Raw genomic sequence first — 16,653 nt, forward strand, 5'->3', positions numbered from 1 at the left:
CAGCCAGAGAAGTTGTTGGCGTATTAAACGTGTGAACACAGAATGGCATAACTTTCCCCCATGGGTTGGCCCTCAGTAGCAATACCTGACCTAGATATTTGAGTCACTACTGGACCAATATCAGGAGCGGATCAATACATTCCTGAACAGATAGTCAGATAAAGTACATTTATGTACATTTTGATCTTTAATAGTGAATGTTTACAGCATTAGATTACACCGTAAGAGCTGAAGACACTCTGATTTGGTCTAAAGGACAAAGATGCAGTTCTTAATTTAATATTCTGAATGATAAACTTCAAGTAATCATTCAAAATTAAGTGAAATTAAAAAACTAAAACCATGTCAAAGAATTAGTTCAGTTTGCAAAAACCATCAGATTGCTGATTGAAGCAGAGTTTCTAACTTTTTCATGATAAGCAAAATTTAATAAGTTGGTGTTGATCAGTGAATGACATCAATGTCAGATAGAAAGGAGTAAAAATTGTGATTGATAGTTGTTGCTGATTGCACGCTCCTCAAGACAATAAAAACTCAAAAGCACATCATCTTATTCGTACAAGCCAAAATCATTTTTCTTTTGAAAACGTAATTAAAAAGTTTAAAAGCCAAACACATGTACGATGTGATAGTCAAGATAAAACCCAGAGCATCTTTGCACGCAATACCAATTACATTTTATGACTAATCCAGTTTTATCAATGGAAAATACAGCCAGACTGACTGGAACAAGAAGAATACTATATTCTAAACCTGTGCTCACACCGTCCTGTGAAGCAGATCCGACCGGTGTCTCCAGCCAAAGTGGTGATCAATGTTCTCCTACTTCATTTCATGAGCAGTGACGTTCTGAACAATTAAGCCTCAGATCGTATATCCTGGCACTGCAACTCTGGAAATATATTTTGGCTGCAGATCAGTAAAGAGAGTTCACTAGTAAAACCTTCCAGGAGAGAGTTTCACACCAGGACCAATTATAGAGCTGTTAGGATGATACATACTGAAGGGGAACATTTACTACTCAAGGTATAGAACCGGGGTACACAGATGGTACATTGAAAGGAAGCACAAAAGAAGGAAACAAAATCAAGGGAAACAAAGGGGAAAGAAGAGCAGGTAGGAGAAGAAAGAAACAGAGAGGATGAGGAGATGAATGAGAGAAAGTGGGTGGAGCAGTTAGCAGATGAAGAAAGACAGTGGCAGAAAGTCAGTCAGAAGAGCAAGAAAGGTAGCCAAGATTTAAAACAGGATAGAGAGAGACAAAAGGGAAGAGAGAGGGTGATAAACACAGACAGAGTGGAGAGGAACAAAGATGGAAGACAGCCCTCGACAATGAGGGAGCACGTTAAGCAGCTGGAGCGTGAAGACAAAATGAAGACGAGAAAACAACAAAAGGAAGTGAGAGTAAATGATAAGTGAGAGAATAGAAAGAAAAAGTAAAGGAAGATAGTAAAAAGAGAACTGAAAGATAGACTAACGAGGAGACAAGATTGAGAAAGACCAAGTCAGAGCCAAGAGTGAGACAGAAAGAGAGAGATGAGGTTTTCCCAGACGGCTGCAGCTATCTTCCCTCTTCCCCCCGGGATGAACAAAAGAATGAGAGAATAAAAGTGAAGGAGCTCCTAAAGGAATCAAGGAAGAGACAGCTGGTCACCTCTTCCTCTCAATTTATCACTCTGTTGGATATCTGATCCCGGGAAACCCTCTCTCTTCATTTACACCTCCCCCGGCTGAACAGCACCCTGAGTCCTGTGTAGTTAACACGTCCATTTCCACTTCATGATAGTTTTCAACCAGATAGAGAGAGAAAGTCCGATCTGATGTTAAGTGTAGGATAAACTGAGACTTTGTATTCTAATTGCTTCTCAGCTTGGGTTTTCCTTGTTGAACACCCTGAGCGCTTATATTAAATCTCTCCAGAATCGAATGTAGAACAGGCAGTTTGATAGCGAGCCAGAGGGAAGATATATATCCTCGTCTGGTTTTCCGAAAGGCGAAGGTGTGGGAATTGGCCTGTGTCTCTGTCAGACAGAAAAGACCCGGCAGCAGCTATTCACGCTGTCGCTTCAGGACTAGTCGAACACATTGTAGTCTGAGATTAGGTTCTGTAGACATGACAGCTCGCTTTCCAAAATAAGATATCAACAATTTGACCACTGCTCTGCCTTCCAGAAATGTTCCCTGGCTGGAAAATAAAGCACATCCTGGGATACTGCTGAGTTTATAAACTCTCCTAAAACCTGTGTGTACAGAAACACTTCCTGCATATTTATAAAGTTACATGGATTTCATGCATCAATCTGCACAACACAAACTGCTTGGATTAATTGTACATTCTCTGCATGTTTGCCATGAAAGTGATCTGTGTTTGAATATTGGAAGTAAACAGTGTTAGGTTAAGTTTCATGAAAGAATTATGACCTCCACAAGGCTGACTTTAACTTCTTGGAGAAAGCAGTAAATTAAACAGCCTGCATCAGCCAGCATCCAAAATTCCCTGCCTTACTGAACGCTGCAGTTTTACTGACTTTCTTCAGTTTATAAGTTGAAGTTTAATCCAGAAACCAGAGAGGTGACATGGGAATTTGTCTTGGAAGAAAGTTTTCTGCACTCATTGTTATTTTATTGCATGCATAACGACACATCCCAGTCTGCAAGATATGTTAACTTTCTTCAAATACAGTGTTAGCTGTTGAAGGGGGAAACTGAGCTGAAATAACAAACTCTACTGCCATTACTGCATCAGCAGGATAACGTTAAGCTTTTGTTGCTGACAATTATGTCAAACTGAAATGCAGTCATATCAAAGTTCACAAAACATCAGCGTGTCAGTGGTCAAAAGTCAAGACCTGATTAGCTGATTGGTATGCTGCAGGCAGAGGAATACGTATTATTGTGTCTGTGAATAAAGCTACAACAAAGTGACTTTTTGATGGAAAAGTAAAGCTCTGAAAATTCTCTAAATGTAGAGCACACTTACAGCATCATTAATGTTTGGGTTGCATTCTTTTTAAATGAGCTGAATTACCATGGTGGAGCTGACTCCATCTGCAGCAGCCGATAGCCTAGCTGCCGTGCTGGTTCTAAGGCTGTTTCTTAACAAGCGGGCCAAGCACAACATCCCCTGTGAGTAATACTTTAAGCCTGGTTTATACTTCCGCATTGACCCTACAGCCGTGGCTGACGTGGACGTGATTACTACATACTTGTGTGTCGATGTCTCTGCGTCGCTCTGCAGTACTCAATCGAAACGCTTGAGGCAGTGTGGTCTCTATGATTATCGGGTGCCTGTTTCCTGTCCTGCTACGTTTTCTACTTGCTTTTTCACATTGATTCCGTATAATGTTAATTTAAAGCTGATACATGTTGCTGTTTATCATAAAGCAATTATTACATGGAAGTATAGAGAAGAGATGTCGGAAGGATATGAAATGTGCGACCGATGGACGTTGATTCTGGAAGTGTTGTAAATGCAGGAAATACAATGCAGACACGCCGAGCAATCATATGGCTTGCAGTCATGGTGCAGTCATGGTGCATGGTTGCAGGTGCATGTCAGGATATGTATGAAGGCTTCTGCATTGGAAAAGGGCTTAGCAGACCTACAGTGTGGTCTTCGGTGCCGATTTGACAAATAAACCAGGCTTTACTGTTGACAAGAACCTCATGCAGCCCCACTTAAAAAAAATTACTGAGAAGGGAATTAAACTGTTGTTGTTAGCTGGAGTTACTGTGGCCTATTACATTCTAATCAATAACATAATATCAGTAAATATGACATAATGAATATAAAACTTCTGATACATCACTTCATCTTTTAAACATGATTTCTAACTGAGCTGTGATGGATAGATTTGAAATGTGAATGATGGTTTCACAACAAAAACAACAACTCCCATGATCCCCTGCTTCTTTACAACACAGAAAAACTATACATTACATTTTTTAATTGAAATGTTCTTTTTGCAGAATTTACATGCCACACATTTTTTATGGGGTCTATGGATTCTTCACCATCTGTCATAAATTGGGACAGTGTTTGAAAGGATCAAGAGTATTTTCTGTTTGAGTCCAGAGGAAGGTTTTGTGGATGTCCTTCAAAGCTGTCAGACAAGCTTTACTGTACCCATCAATATCCAGTGGATAGCAGAATAAAGGTACCATATAGCTGACACAATTTATCACACCTACTTTCATGAGGAACAGATGCAGTATGAATCCACATTTAGGCCACTTGGCTGTCTCTCACTGTCAGAGCTGGCTGTTACTCAGAGTTTCTCCAGAGGGAATATCTATAGCCAAATACGTGTACTGTGTTGCCATAGATACAATCCAATGGAGCGTGCTTTCTGTGGCCTTGTGTCTCACAGGGGCTGAAACATGGTGAATTTTGTATGCAAGATGATCACCTAGAATAGAGACCATGCTCTTAAAAGATAGACAGTAAGTCATAGAAGCAGCTTAAACAATGTATATCTATTTGTTGTTTCAATGTTTTGTGGCAACCACCAGTGCAGTGGTTTTACATCGAATCGCCTCTCTTCTAATCTCATACTAGTGAAAATTTATGTTCACATGTCAGTGGTATCATGGTCAATAATACTACCAGTATAAAGCCTCAGTATGTAAGATAAACTGCTTCTATTTTAACCTGAAAACACAGATAAATGTTTGCTTCCAGCATGCCCACGCATCAAAAATAGAAAAACGGATCCATTATTGTTAAGATCATGAAAAATGAAGGGATGGACAGTGGAAGTTAATCTCTCACCTCTGAGCACGCACACACCAACACCTACCCCCACTCATACAGCTGGTATTTTGGCGGCTTTATTTGACATGTCATCCATCTTCACACCCTGCATTAATAGTCCTTCCTCACACCTGGTCCCAGAACAGCTTGAGGCACGCCATCAAAGCGGGCACACACAAAAAACAGAATCCCCAAAGCCTCGCTGAGTGATACTTTCCCACCAACAAGAATGTGAAATTTTACTAATAAGCTCTGTAATGAGGTGTTCTCTGTTTCACGTGTGGCTATAGGGATAACATTTGACCCCTGCACTGTGCATTTTGCTGTGTGATGATGGCTCTGAAAAGAGATGTTATGAAAGTTTTGGCTGCAGCTGTAAAATGTCACTCGGCATGTTAAAGTGGTCTGTTTGAAATGTTTGCATGAGAAAATTCTGCTCATCACTGAGTTAAACACATCTTGTCAGGAGGAAATGTAGCCTGTCAATGAACCATCATACCCCTAAAAAAAGTTTCTGTTGACCTGAAAAGCAGCAAACAAAAGGTGTTTTTTTCAAACAAACAATTGGTGTAAGAAAAGTAACTCAGATTTATGTAGGGCCAAAGATGCTTTAAATATCATACCAAGGCCTTTTGCTGTTAAACTGAGAGAAATACTGAACAGCACACACTCAATGAGAGACAACATATTGATATGTCAATATATCTTCGCCCTGACATACAATTGTGGACACAAGAGCGCTAAATATAGATATTTTAACTGCGCTTTAAACACATCTGCTGTGCCAATTTGACTCACTGTGAAACCATGCCAGCACTGCCAGGCTATACACACCTTCAGACAGTGAACAGCTGAACAGCTAAGGTAGACAGAGACAGCGGACAGACAGAGGAACATGATCATGTTGTGTCCTATTTGACAAAACAAATAGGCTTTTTTTTTAGGCTTTTTGATGGCAAAGTAAAGCACCGAAAATGTTCTTAATATAGCATGCACTTACACTGATATTGGTGTTTTGGATCAGACTCAAATTAGTAAAATGTTGTGCTAAAATTGCAGCTGATAGCCTAGCTTCTGTGCTGGTTCTCTGACTGGGGCAAAGCTGGCTAGAATCCTCCAGTAAATGATGGCCAGCAAATACACGTACTATTTACATTTGTCTCATATATTCCTTCTTAACGAAAATCAAATGAAAAAAAAAAATACTAACTTCCCTTTAAAGCATGATGAAATTAAGAAGACTATCAAGTTGCCCTGCTTCCTAGCTAGGCCATGCCAGCACTACATGTACCAGAATATTGGTCAGACTTTATAATCAATAACCTCACCAAAAAGGACTCAAGTGCAATATTTCCCTCGTCTATTTATTAATGTGCAATTATTATTCTTGATTTCACCCCTAACGTGCAATACACTTTTCTACCAAGCTTCTGAGTTCTATACGTTGTTTTTTTATTCACCTATGTTACTTCTGTGCACATTTCTTAATGTATCTCTGGTTTTGTAAATATATTGTAAATTTACTTATAAAGTTATGTAAATACTGGTCTTAAGATATGCTAATTTACTCTTTGTAATTGCAGATATTTTTTAATAATTACTATTGTATATGCTCTTGTTTACTCTATACTGTCTACTTTGCTGCTGTAACACTTTAAATTTCCCTGTTGTGGGACGAATAAAGGAATATCTTATCTTATCTTATACATCAGGGTAAAGCAGCCATGTCTTCCTTGGCATTGCTGAATTTGGTGGGCTGTTTATGGGCCTAATGAACACGGCTGAATATCCAATACGTCCTCCTTCACAACATCCTCTGGGCTTCTATTTAAGGATGCGAGTCCCTCCTTCCCCCTAATGGATTTGTTGCTAGTTTGCAATTCAGACAAAGGTGGAAATCCAAACAGAAATAGCTCTTTCTTTTGGGCCCCTCTCTACGTCACTGTACATATCAAATGATGCCTTCTGGTGGTAGTAACAATAGCAGCTTCGCCCATGAGACACAAAGGACATCTGCAACTACTTACAGGCATTTTTCATTCTGTATATCTGATGTAGATAAGGAGAAAGTTGGAAAATCTCTCCCTGTGAAGAGAGGGACTAGAACAAAATTAACTAAAGCTCATACAGAGACAGTTGGTTTTTTAACACACTAACACAACATTGAGCAGTCAATAACTGTTTTCTTGTATGTTTTTCTACCCAACAGGATTACAGAGTCAACATCTTCCTTCGGCAGCGGTGGAACGACCCCCGGCTGAAGCTACCTCAGGACTTCAAGTCTGATTCTCTCACAGTTGATCCAAAGATGTTTAAATGTCTCTGGAAACCGGACCTGTTCTTCGCTAATGAGAAGAGCGCCAACTTTCACGACGTCACGCAGGAGAACATCCTGCTCTTTATCTTCCGTAATGGAGACGTACTCATCAGTATGAGGTAATGAATCGAATGAAGTCCTCTTTCCAGCTATTCTGAAATATTTGAGGGGTTCAGTTCATCAAAAGACTGATAACATATGCAATACATGCTGTTTATTTAAGCAGTTACTGTGCTAGGAAAATATCACATCACTATGCAGTTGTCTTTTATTCTATAAAAAAAAACCCTCTAAGTCTCTCATTTTTGCTGTTGTGATAAAAAGAAAAAAAGCTGGCTGTATATGTGACAATAAGCTTCTCAAAACCTTCACCATGTATCTGAAAGTCAGTCAGTTCTCCAATGATTCACATTTAGTTACAGACAGGTTTCATCCAACCATCAACTATCAGTATAAACTTTCCCTCGGTGCATAAATGCGTCTCAAGTTTCTGCTTTTCTTATATTACTTCCATTCAAACCACAACATTTAAACTACTTATTTAGCTTTGAATCAAAGCCAACATCTCTGATGTGTTATCCAGTCCTGAAACAGGTCTGGTACAGTCAATGCTCTGACATTACACCCATTGACAACTGATGATTGCTGAGAAACAACATCAATCACAGCCTGATTGATTGGAACAACAGGGGCATATCATCCTCATGCTCCAAATGTCCTTTGCTCTCTTTTTATGAAGAAACCTTGTGAGATATTGGTAGTGATGATCTTTGCAGGTCATATTGTTAGAGAAAAAAAAGTGAGATGAGGTTTCAAATTAAGTTGCAATGGCAAAGATATGTTTCACCATTTTGTAGGTAATGTCCAAAGATAGCATTGTAGGGCAACATTTTGGAGGATGTCAGCAGGGTAAATGTGGACAATTTGAGCTGCATTAAATGACAATGAAATAGACCTTACCAGAACATCACACCTGCCCGGATACTGTTATATCAAGAGGATGTTGAGCTGGGGAACAGAACCTTAGGAACCTTTATATTCTCCCAGCTACTAGCTATCTTTGTGTTAAACACACATAAATGATGGGGACAAGTGTGCATTGACTAACCCAGCAGAAGGAGTCGTCCTAAGTCAAGTTACAGGATTAAAAACGCTGATATTAACACATCTTTGCTCTCATTTTCAAGTATCTTAAGTGAACTACTCCTGGCAGCAGCTATCTCAGCATCCAGGTCAATAAACAGGCTGGATGAATGAGGTCTCAGGTGGAACATAATTGCTATTGAATGACATTATCAGCAGAGCATAGCTTATCCAATTTAGCTTTAAATACTTGTTCAAATAAAACTAAACACACACATTATATTATTTAAGCCCAGGGTGCTCAGAACTATTACCTTTAAATCTTGATGAAAAATGTAATCACTAATCATCTGCATTAATGCCCTGCAAATCTACAACTGTGAAAAAGTCCTGTGAGCATCTCAAATCACGATGAAAGGCTTTTTCCCTCTCTTTCTCTGAGGACCCTGTAGGGAGTTACATTTTCTCTTTCTTTTAAGGTCAGAAATGATCAAGGCTGAAGTCTTTAGAATGAAAACTAGAAATTAATGAGACTGTTAACATGCATAGCACTCGATAAAAACACTCGATCTTCCAGGGGGCTCAATGCTGAGACAACAGCAATGCTCTACTTTGTTAGGTTTCCATCATCCCCTGAGACAGCCCTTGTGATATTTCAGTAAACATGAGTGTAACATATTTTTCTCCTCCCACACAAATGCCACTCCTGTAGAAAAAGACATTTGAGTAAACCCTTAAATCCTTTGAGATCTGAAGGCAAACGAGTTTCATCCAAACAAGGTTTATGTGTAAGATTAAGAGGGTATAAGAAGATAACAAAAGAGGGGTGTGATGGCAAAACTAAACTTGCTTTTCTTCATCCTCTTCCAGGTTATCTGTCACTCTTTCTTGTCCGCTGGATCTGACGTTGTTCCCGATGGACACACAGAGGTGTAAAATGCAACTTGAAAGCTGTGAGTTGAACTAATATCACCTTAAACGTCTTCATCAGTTCAAGTCCAATTTAAGTTATATTGTATTATTTTAGTCTACTACAGTAGATCTGTTCTCCTTTGACAAAATATATGTTTGAATTCCATCTGGGTTTGCTTGGTAGCTTCTTGTACCTCTGTCTGTGTAAGTTATTATGAAACAGCTAAAGAACTCAACTCATGGCTTACAGAGTTTACACTCACAGCGGGTGATCTGATGGCTAACAAGGCTTGTCTTAATGATCCAAAACTGAGAGTGCAGAAAAACTTCTGCAGCAGAGCAGGCCAAGAGCAGGAAGTCCATGTGTGTGTTATTAAAGCTGAGGGACAGAGAGAACACAAGCGACAGTAACAATGAGCCTTATGAGCTGACGACCACATGGCTTAACAGTGAGCAACCTTTGGTTTGTTTTGCTGTTTATTAATATTGAGTTTGCATCTCCATGCTCCTCCCATTGTGAGATGTGAAGCCATATTACCTGACATTACCTGACATTTTTCGCTAGTGCAGCCATGGCATGTGCAGATGCGATCTGGCTGGTGGAGCAGTGGGATTGACGTCACACCCCATCTGCCCGCCACAACAGGCCTTAAACTTATTGATAAGACTGCAGAAGAGCAGAAGAGGTTCTTGAACTGTTTAAGGATTGATTAGGATTGATTTAAATTGTATTGATTGTTTTTAAGGCTTGAAATGTATTGGCACCTTCTTATCCAGCTGATCTCTTGCACTATACACTCCAGTTAGGCCACCGATGTCAACTAACCAGCCGCTCTTAGAAATTAATTATGACTTATGAACACCATATTCTGCAGCAAGTAGAAAAAAACAAACATTACAGTGGAAAAATGAGCTACTAATGTCTCACTGCAGGCTAGTTGCTAATTAGCTTGTCAGCTACACCAGATTAAAGAGCATGGTAAAGTACCTGTGATCGATGCGTCTGTTGGTTTAGATGCTGCTAGGGTCCTCACTCTCTTTATTCCACTAACACGCTGTTTGACACATACGCTGCAGTCGGTTTGTTTACTATGTCTCTTGTTCCCGAGGGTGTAGCACCAGCGCTCTGGCACACTGCCAGCTGCGGTCATCTAAACGCACCAACATGCCTCTCCAGCCTCTCTGATTTTCATATTTGCCTTAAGACCTTGTTTCTGCCTTTATGATAAAAATGTTTTAACAGCACCTTTACACACAGTGAAACATGAATTCTGACACCAAAGGGATGAATAAATGTGATTTCATTTGGACTTTTAACCCGTCTGCTTGTTAGTATTGGGGAGATACAGTATTAATGAGCTGGGGATAAATTTGTTGTTTTTTCTCAAACTGTTCTTTTGGGGTAAGTGAAAGCTTTTTGCCGGTGTTTAGAGGGCAATTTCAGCAGCAAGCACTTAGAGAAGTGGAATAAATCATCATATTTTAGGGTTGTTGTGAAAGTCTCACAGCTAATTGAGCTTGACTGTAGTTATTGCAACTTGTTTACAAAGCAGTTTAGACATAAATAAGTAAAATAACTTCAAGCCATTCCCACTAATGCCAAAGCCGACTGCTAAGACTTAAGGCTCTCTGCTCGTCACTGTGCATTTATGTCATGTTGTAAGTTCCTGTTTATGAGCATGGTTAACATGAAAGCAGATATGGTGGGCATGTGTATGAATATATATGCATGTGTGTGCTCACTCATTTGGTTTAAACTATATATTTGCATATTAATGTTGTTTGACTCTGTGTTCCTCTGTGACTCTGTCATCCAGTTGGCTACACCACAGACGACCTGCAGTTTATGTGGCAGACTGGAGACCCGGTGCAAATGGACGCCATCGCTCTGCCACAGTTTGACATCAGACAGGAAGACATCGATTATGGGAACTGCACCAAATTCTATGAAGGAACAGGTATTATCCTCCTCACAAACCAATCTACTTTTAATATATTAAAAAGCAACTTACACAAATGTATTTAAGAAAGGAAGACACACATCAGTTCATTTAAACTCTAACTCTGTAGAAGCTTATTATTTACAGCAGAGGGAAATGTTAGACCTTGAAACCTTCCTTTTTACAACATTTTAAAGAAAGATGTTTTTAATACTAAATTACCTAGAGATGGAAAATACTGTGATTCACCTTTTCTTTGGAATCATGCTAAAACTAATACTAGTTGAAGTCAATTAAGACCTGTTTTCTTGGTGACACATGAACCCAGCACAAATCTGGCGATATGGTTTAAGACTGCTGAAGTATTATTAAGGGGATAGTTTGTGTTTTTTAAGGGAGGTTGTATAAGGTACTTGTCAATAGTAAGTGTGTTACCTAAAGGGGATGCTGGTTAGCTCGGACCCTTTGATGAGAAAACAGCTGGAGAATCACGGAAGCTAGGCTATCATCAGCTCCAAACGGGGGCTGACTTTGATCGGCAGTGGCTATTACTTATACCATTGACACGTACCTCACACCAGCCCACTGCAAACAAATTAAATATCTTTTGAGTTGGCTTTCAAGCACTATGTACTGGTCAAAGAAATACAAAACTGTCATCTGGGAGCACATTGTTAATGATTTGAAGTCCCTGTAAGACTAAAAGTTGACATTGAGTGTTCTTTTTTTTGTTATGTATTTAACTTTTGATTTACTGTGATGTAACGTGGCTTTGCTGATTTAATTATCCAAAACCACAACCATGTTTCTAAACCCTACTGAGTAACTTGGTGACTAAACCTTAACAAACTGCGATGTTTTCATGTTAATCTTATTTAAAAACTTTTTCTTTGCACTTTTGTGTTGGCTTGTTCTTGTGGTGCCAGCTTGGGATTTAATCACGCAGGCTTCTACCACAGAGTAATGGCGTGTTTAGAGGTGATTTTGTAGACTCATTTGAGACCAGTTTGTTCTTTTTCGATCATTTCCATCAAGAACAGTATCTCTGAAGCTTAACACGGTTTTCACCTCAGCTCTTTTCATTTTTCGGCTTCTCTTCCTTTTATTAATTATTCTCTCTGAGATGAGAATATTTTGTTCTGGACGGGCTTTAAAGCTTTAAAAAAAACAAAATTGGACACAAAGTGTGTTCGCATTGCTGCTACTTGCCTTGATCATTAAAAACTTGGCCAAGAAGTTTCTGTGTTCACTTCGTCAGTAAGTCATGACATTTGAAAATCTGTCCAACAAAAAGTCTTTGGGCACAATAACAACTAATCTCTCGTTATCTTGATCTGGGATTTGCTTCACATCAGCTGCCAGATGGACTTTCTTTTGGAGCTGTGAAGTGTTGCTACTCTTTCAGAGGTGCATTCATACAAACAGTGTTTTAGGTCCCATAAAGGCCTCAGTGGAGGATGATTGGTCTTTTTGTAAGGGTGAGATTATTTGGGTTAAGATGATTGAAAGTTGGAATCTTTCAATCAGATTCGGGGCAGCAAGACGCCAGCTTCAATTGCACGGTCTTATCTGACTGAAAGAAATCATCTCTTTGGTAAAGGCGGAAGGATTATAACACCTCAATCATCCCTGCTTTGTTCAAGGAAATTAAGTTGCAACACCCTGATAGCCTGCAATATAGTAAAGATGCACTATGGATTATCATCCCAGTAGATCTGCTACAAAAACTTCTCTGTGCTCAAGCTTATACTGGCCAGAAAAAAAAGAACAGCATATCAAAATAAAAATAGAGTTAAATCTTCATATCAGTTATACCAACTATGATTTAAGGGTGCATTCAGGGTCAAGTTGGGACAAACAAACATTAGTATTTCTGGGGTAAGATTGAGCCCTTAGCGAAATGAAATAAACATAAATTAAAATGAGAAGCAAAACACATGAATAAAAACTGATCCATGGAAGACATCACTTTTTAATCTCTGCATAAATTGAGAAATTAAAGCAGCCCTGTGGTGATTTTTGCAAACAAATACAAGCTAGTACTACACAAAGTTACCCACAAAAAGGCTTTGTGTATCCTTGAGGTCCAATAAGTTGAATAGATTACTGTCCACATGTGCAAAGTGGTATCAGATTCTTAAATCAAGCTACACTGATGCTTAGTAACTCATTTCTTCCCTGCCTCTGTTGACTCAACACTACTTCACTAATTGCCAGCAAAATCTCATTTGTATGGTATAATTGAACAACATTTAACTGTGGTTACTCCCATGTTGTTTTGTTTGGAAGTGGCCGAGATGACAGCACTGGTCTTCTGTGTGTTGGCAGGAAAATTCTGAATATAAATTTAAAACAAATAAACTTCAAATAAGGTCACAGCACCATGCCACTCACATATTTAGACCAATATGGGCACAAAACAACACTGAAATAGACGTGAAATGGAAAATCTATCAGCCAAAAGAGCCGGTATGACCTCAGTGCTCTCACACTTTGGAGGCTCAGCACTGGCAGTGAGTCAGCCTTTTAATGGGTCGTCATAGCAACCTTGCCAGACACAAAGATCACCTCTGTGTACGACTGGTTGGAGCCTGCTCTGCGACACAGGCGAACCCTTATATGCTTTATAAAGCTCACCGCAGAGATCCCAGGGCTAGTTAAATATTACTTCAGCCCATCCACTCTGCCATCCCATCGGAGCTGCCAGACTCAAAGAGCAGAAACACAATGCTGCTGTAGGAGGTCATGGAGTGTATCAATGCGTTGTCCATACTGGTTGAAGGCCAACTGATGGAGACTATCGCCTTCCTTGCAATGTTGAAAGCAGCATGTGGAATATCCCTCTTAAAAGACGTGTTATCACTTTTCAGGGTGCTAGCTGGATGCTGTGAGAGGTCCCCGCTTTAACAAAGTTAGCCAAAATGATATTACAGTCCTCCTGCCAATTGACCTTTTCTCCCCCTTCTCTCTCACTTTCTCTTTTACTAATGGTGTGCACAGCTCTGCTTTGCTTTGTGCCCAGACAAAAGAAGGCAGATCAGATACACGACTTAACCTGGCCCCCACAGTTCCTTTTTATATGCCAAAACCAGTTTAATAGACCGAAGCAGTGCCGGGCCATTTCTCTCACCTGCTCTGTTTCAGTTCAGAGGCTAGATCTCCCAAAGTTCATCTAGACTGAGTAGGTAAAAATGGGACAATATAATTCAGTTGAAAAGAGGGGCTGTGGTTGGGTAAATATCATTTTGTTGTGAACTTTTCGCAAACTGCAGAATCTGAAAATATATCTATTCAATCCCGTATCTTCTAAGATGGTGACACCGTGCAAAAAAGCTGCAAAACTCCAGAACTGCTCCAAATACTTATCACATCACAAACTGATAACTTTGAAGGTTGTGACAACAATACTAGCAGTCCTGGTAACATTCATTTATGAATGAACTATTTTCCCCATTGTCCTCCCAATCTACTGAGTTTGCACATGTGCAATAATCAATGAGTCTTGGTCTCCATTAAGCAGCAACTGGCTGGTATTCATTTCAAATAAAGAACACCCCCCCTCCTGAGTTCTGCCTTTAAAGGCCTCAGCTTCTAGATTGGGAAAGCAGTCACTTTGTGTTTGATAAAAAGTGTTGTATCTGACAAAGTAGGAAAGTTGAAAGTAAATTTAGTGTCAAACTAATCTTGTTTAATCATATTTGATCTTCTTCTCCATGCAGGGTACTACACATGTGTGGAGGTTATCTTCACCCTAAGGCGACAGGTGGGCTTCTACATGATGGGTGTTTACGCCCCCACGCTGCTCATCGTAGTCCTCTCCTGGCTCTCCTTCTGGATCAACCCTGATGCCAGTGCTGCTAGGGTCCCTTTGGGTACGGATTATTTAATCAATTCCACAACCTTCTTCTGAAATTCACCGACTTTAGATCTATAAATATTCCCCGAGTTGTTAAACTGGGCAGATCGTGTGGATGGTTGGTGGGATCAAAAACAAAAGGGGTGGCTAAGAGTGATGGTGTTATTGAGGTAATTAGGTGTGAAAAGTCCTACAGTAAAAAGCCATGGAGGGAAACACTGGTCGATAAAATAAAAAAAACCTTTGTAGGATTTATATGTTTTAAGGATCGGTGACACTGTGTCCCCAATCATCCCCAACATGACATCATCAATCACTCTGACAGCCTGAAGGACTTTATCTATCAAGCATGGTACCATGTCCAGTGTTGTTCTATATGTGATAAATCACAGAGTATAGCTGTAATTGACAGATGAGGCCCACCACTGTGGTGCTGTCTGCTTTTGGAGCAGAGGATTTCAGCTGCTGTTTAAGTGGAATAATTAAGGGTGCTTTCACACCTGTAGCTCACTTGTTTTTTGTTGGAATTGAATGATAAAATGATACATGAATGATGCATTTTTCCTCTTGGGTTGTTTTGGTCTCACATTGGAAGATTTTAAAGCAGGCCAAAGCAGGACTGTCCTTACATCATTACACCCTTTTCCCACTGCAAAGGTAAAACAAATGTCATGAACACTGGTCGCACTATGCATTGAGAGTAGCCGGCTCTAAGACATCAGCTAATGTTAGCCAGTTAATCCTACAAACAAAATGAGTCGTGGGTTGACTCGGAGCAGCAAGTAGCCTAAATGTGTCATCAACATTGGGGCAAATGAGCGTTTTATTCAATTGTCTGACACCACTCACAAAAATACAGAAGTTTATAAACCTGTGGGTCAGCCCATGAACGAGAGGGGTTTTCACCATTCTGCTGAGAAGTGTAACACAAAGTCCAAGTAACTCTGGCAGCAATATGTAGAGGTACGAGACCAGCTGGGCGAAAGTGGAGGTTCAAGTGATGAGAAGGACAAATTCCCCTGGTTTAACTAGCCAGGCAAAATTCTCAGAACTAAACCAATTTTTGTATCAGTCAATGTTGGGTCCTGTGATGTTTCTACACCTTGCACCAGCCCTTCTGCTGATGTTACCTGTAGTCGCTGTATTACTGCACCTTTCACATAAACCAACTTTTCTATCTCAAACTTCTGCAACATTTTGCATACTGAAGATTAAATTATGCAGGTACAAGGTTTTGCTAATTAAAGGTCTTTCTTCTAAATCTTTATGCAAATCAGTGTGGGTTTCAAGGGTTTTTCACTAGACGCAGAGAACCAATTGACACTCAGGTGTCCAATGAAGCACACCTGATCCCTATTAACCCAATTAATGAAGAGGTATGCTGGGGTGCATGAGGAGCAGGGCTGTTTTTCCCAAACCAGAGCAGAACACAATGTGCCCAGCCTGAAGGAGGTCCAGATAGACTACTCAACCAGCCTCCAGGGGTTGCTAGAATGGTTTCATACTTCATGTTGCATTTTGTCTTGAATAAAGCAGGCACAAAACAGATCACTAGTGTCACTCTTGCTTGCAGTTTTCACCTCACCCTGCATGATGTGAAATGTTCAGCGACCCTTAAACTAGATTCATAGTTGGAAAAAACGTCCATCCCACTTCTTACATTTTCTTCCTCCCACATAATTAAACCTGTGTTTAATACGTCAGTGCCATCCACATACAGCATTACACGGCCACCACTGTGTGTGCACGGCTGCATGGCTAAGATAATCCATTTTTATCCCAATCCAGTCTT

The 16,653-nt window shown here is 39.9% G+C and overlaps 1 protein-coding gene across 1 annotated transcript in view; it reads left to right on the forward strand.

The window, feature by feature from the left end:
- Positions 1-16,653, forward strand: part of glrbb (glycine receptor, beta b) — a 35,911-nt gene that overhangs the window by 12,222 nt on the left and 7,036 nt on the right. Inside the window, exons 5-8 of the mRNA XM_034689270.1 lie at positions 6,963-7,189; positions 9,024-9,106; positions 10,883-11,023; positions 14,725-14,877. Coding sequence (XP_034545161.1) covers positions 6,963-7,189; positions 9,024-9,106; positions 10,883-11,023; positions 14,725-14,877 — 604 coding nt within the window. The remainder of the gene's footprint in view (positions 1-6,962; positions 7,190-9,023; positions 9,107-10,882; positions 11,024-14,724; positions 14,878-16,653) is intronic.

The sequence above is a fragment of the Notolabrus celidotus genome, chromosome 8, assembly GCF_009762535.1.
Source record: "Notolabrus celidotus isolate fNotCel1 chromosome 8, fNotCel1.pri, whole genome shotgun sequence".
NCBI lineage: Eukaryota > Metazoa > Chordata > Actinopteri > Labriformes > Labridae > Notolabrus > Notolabrus celidotus.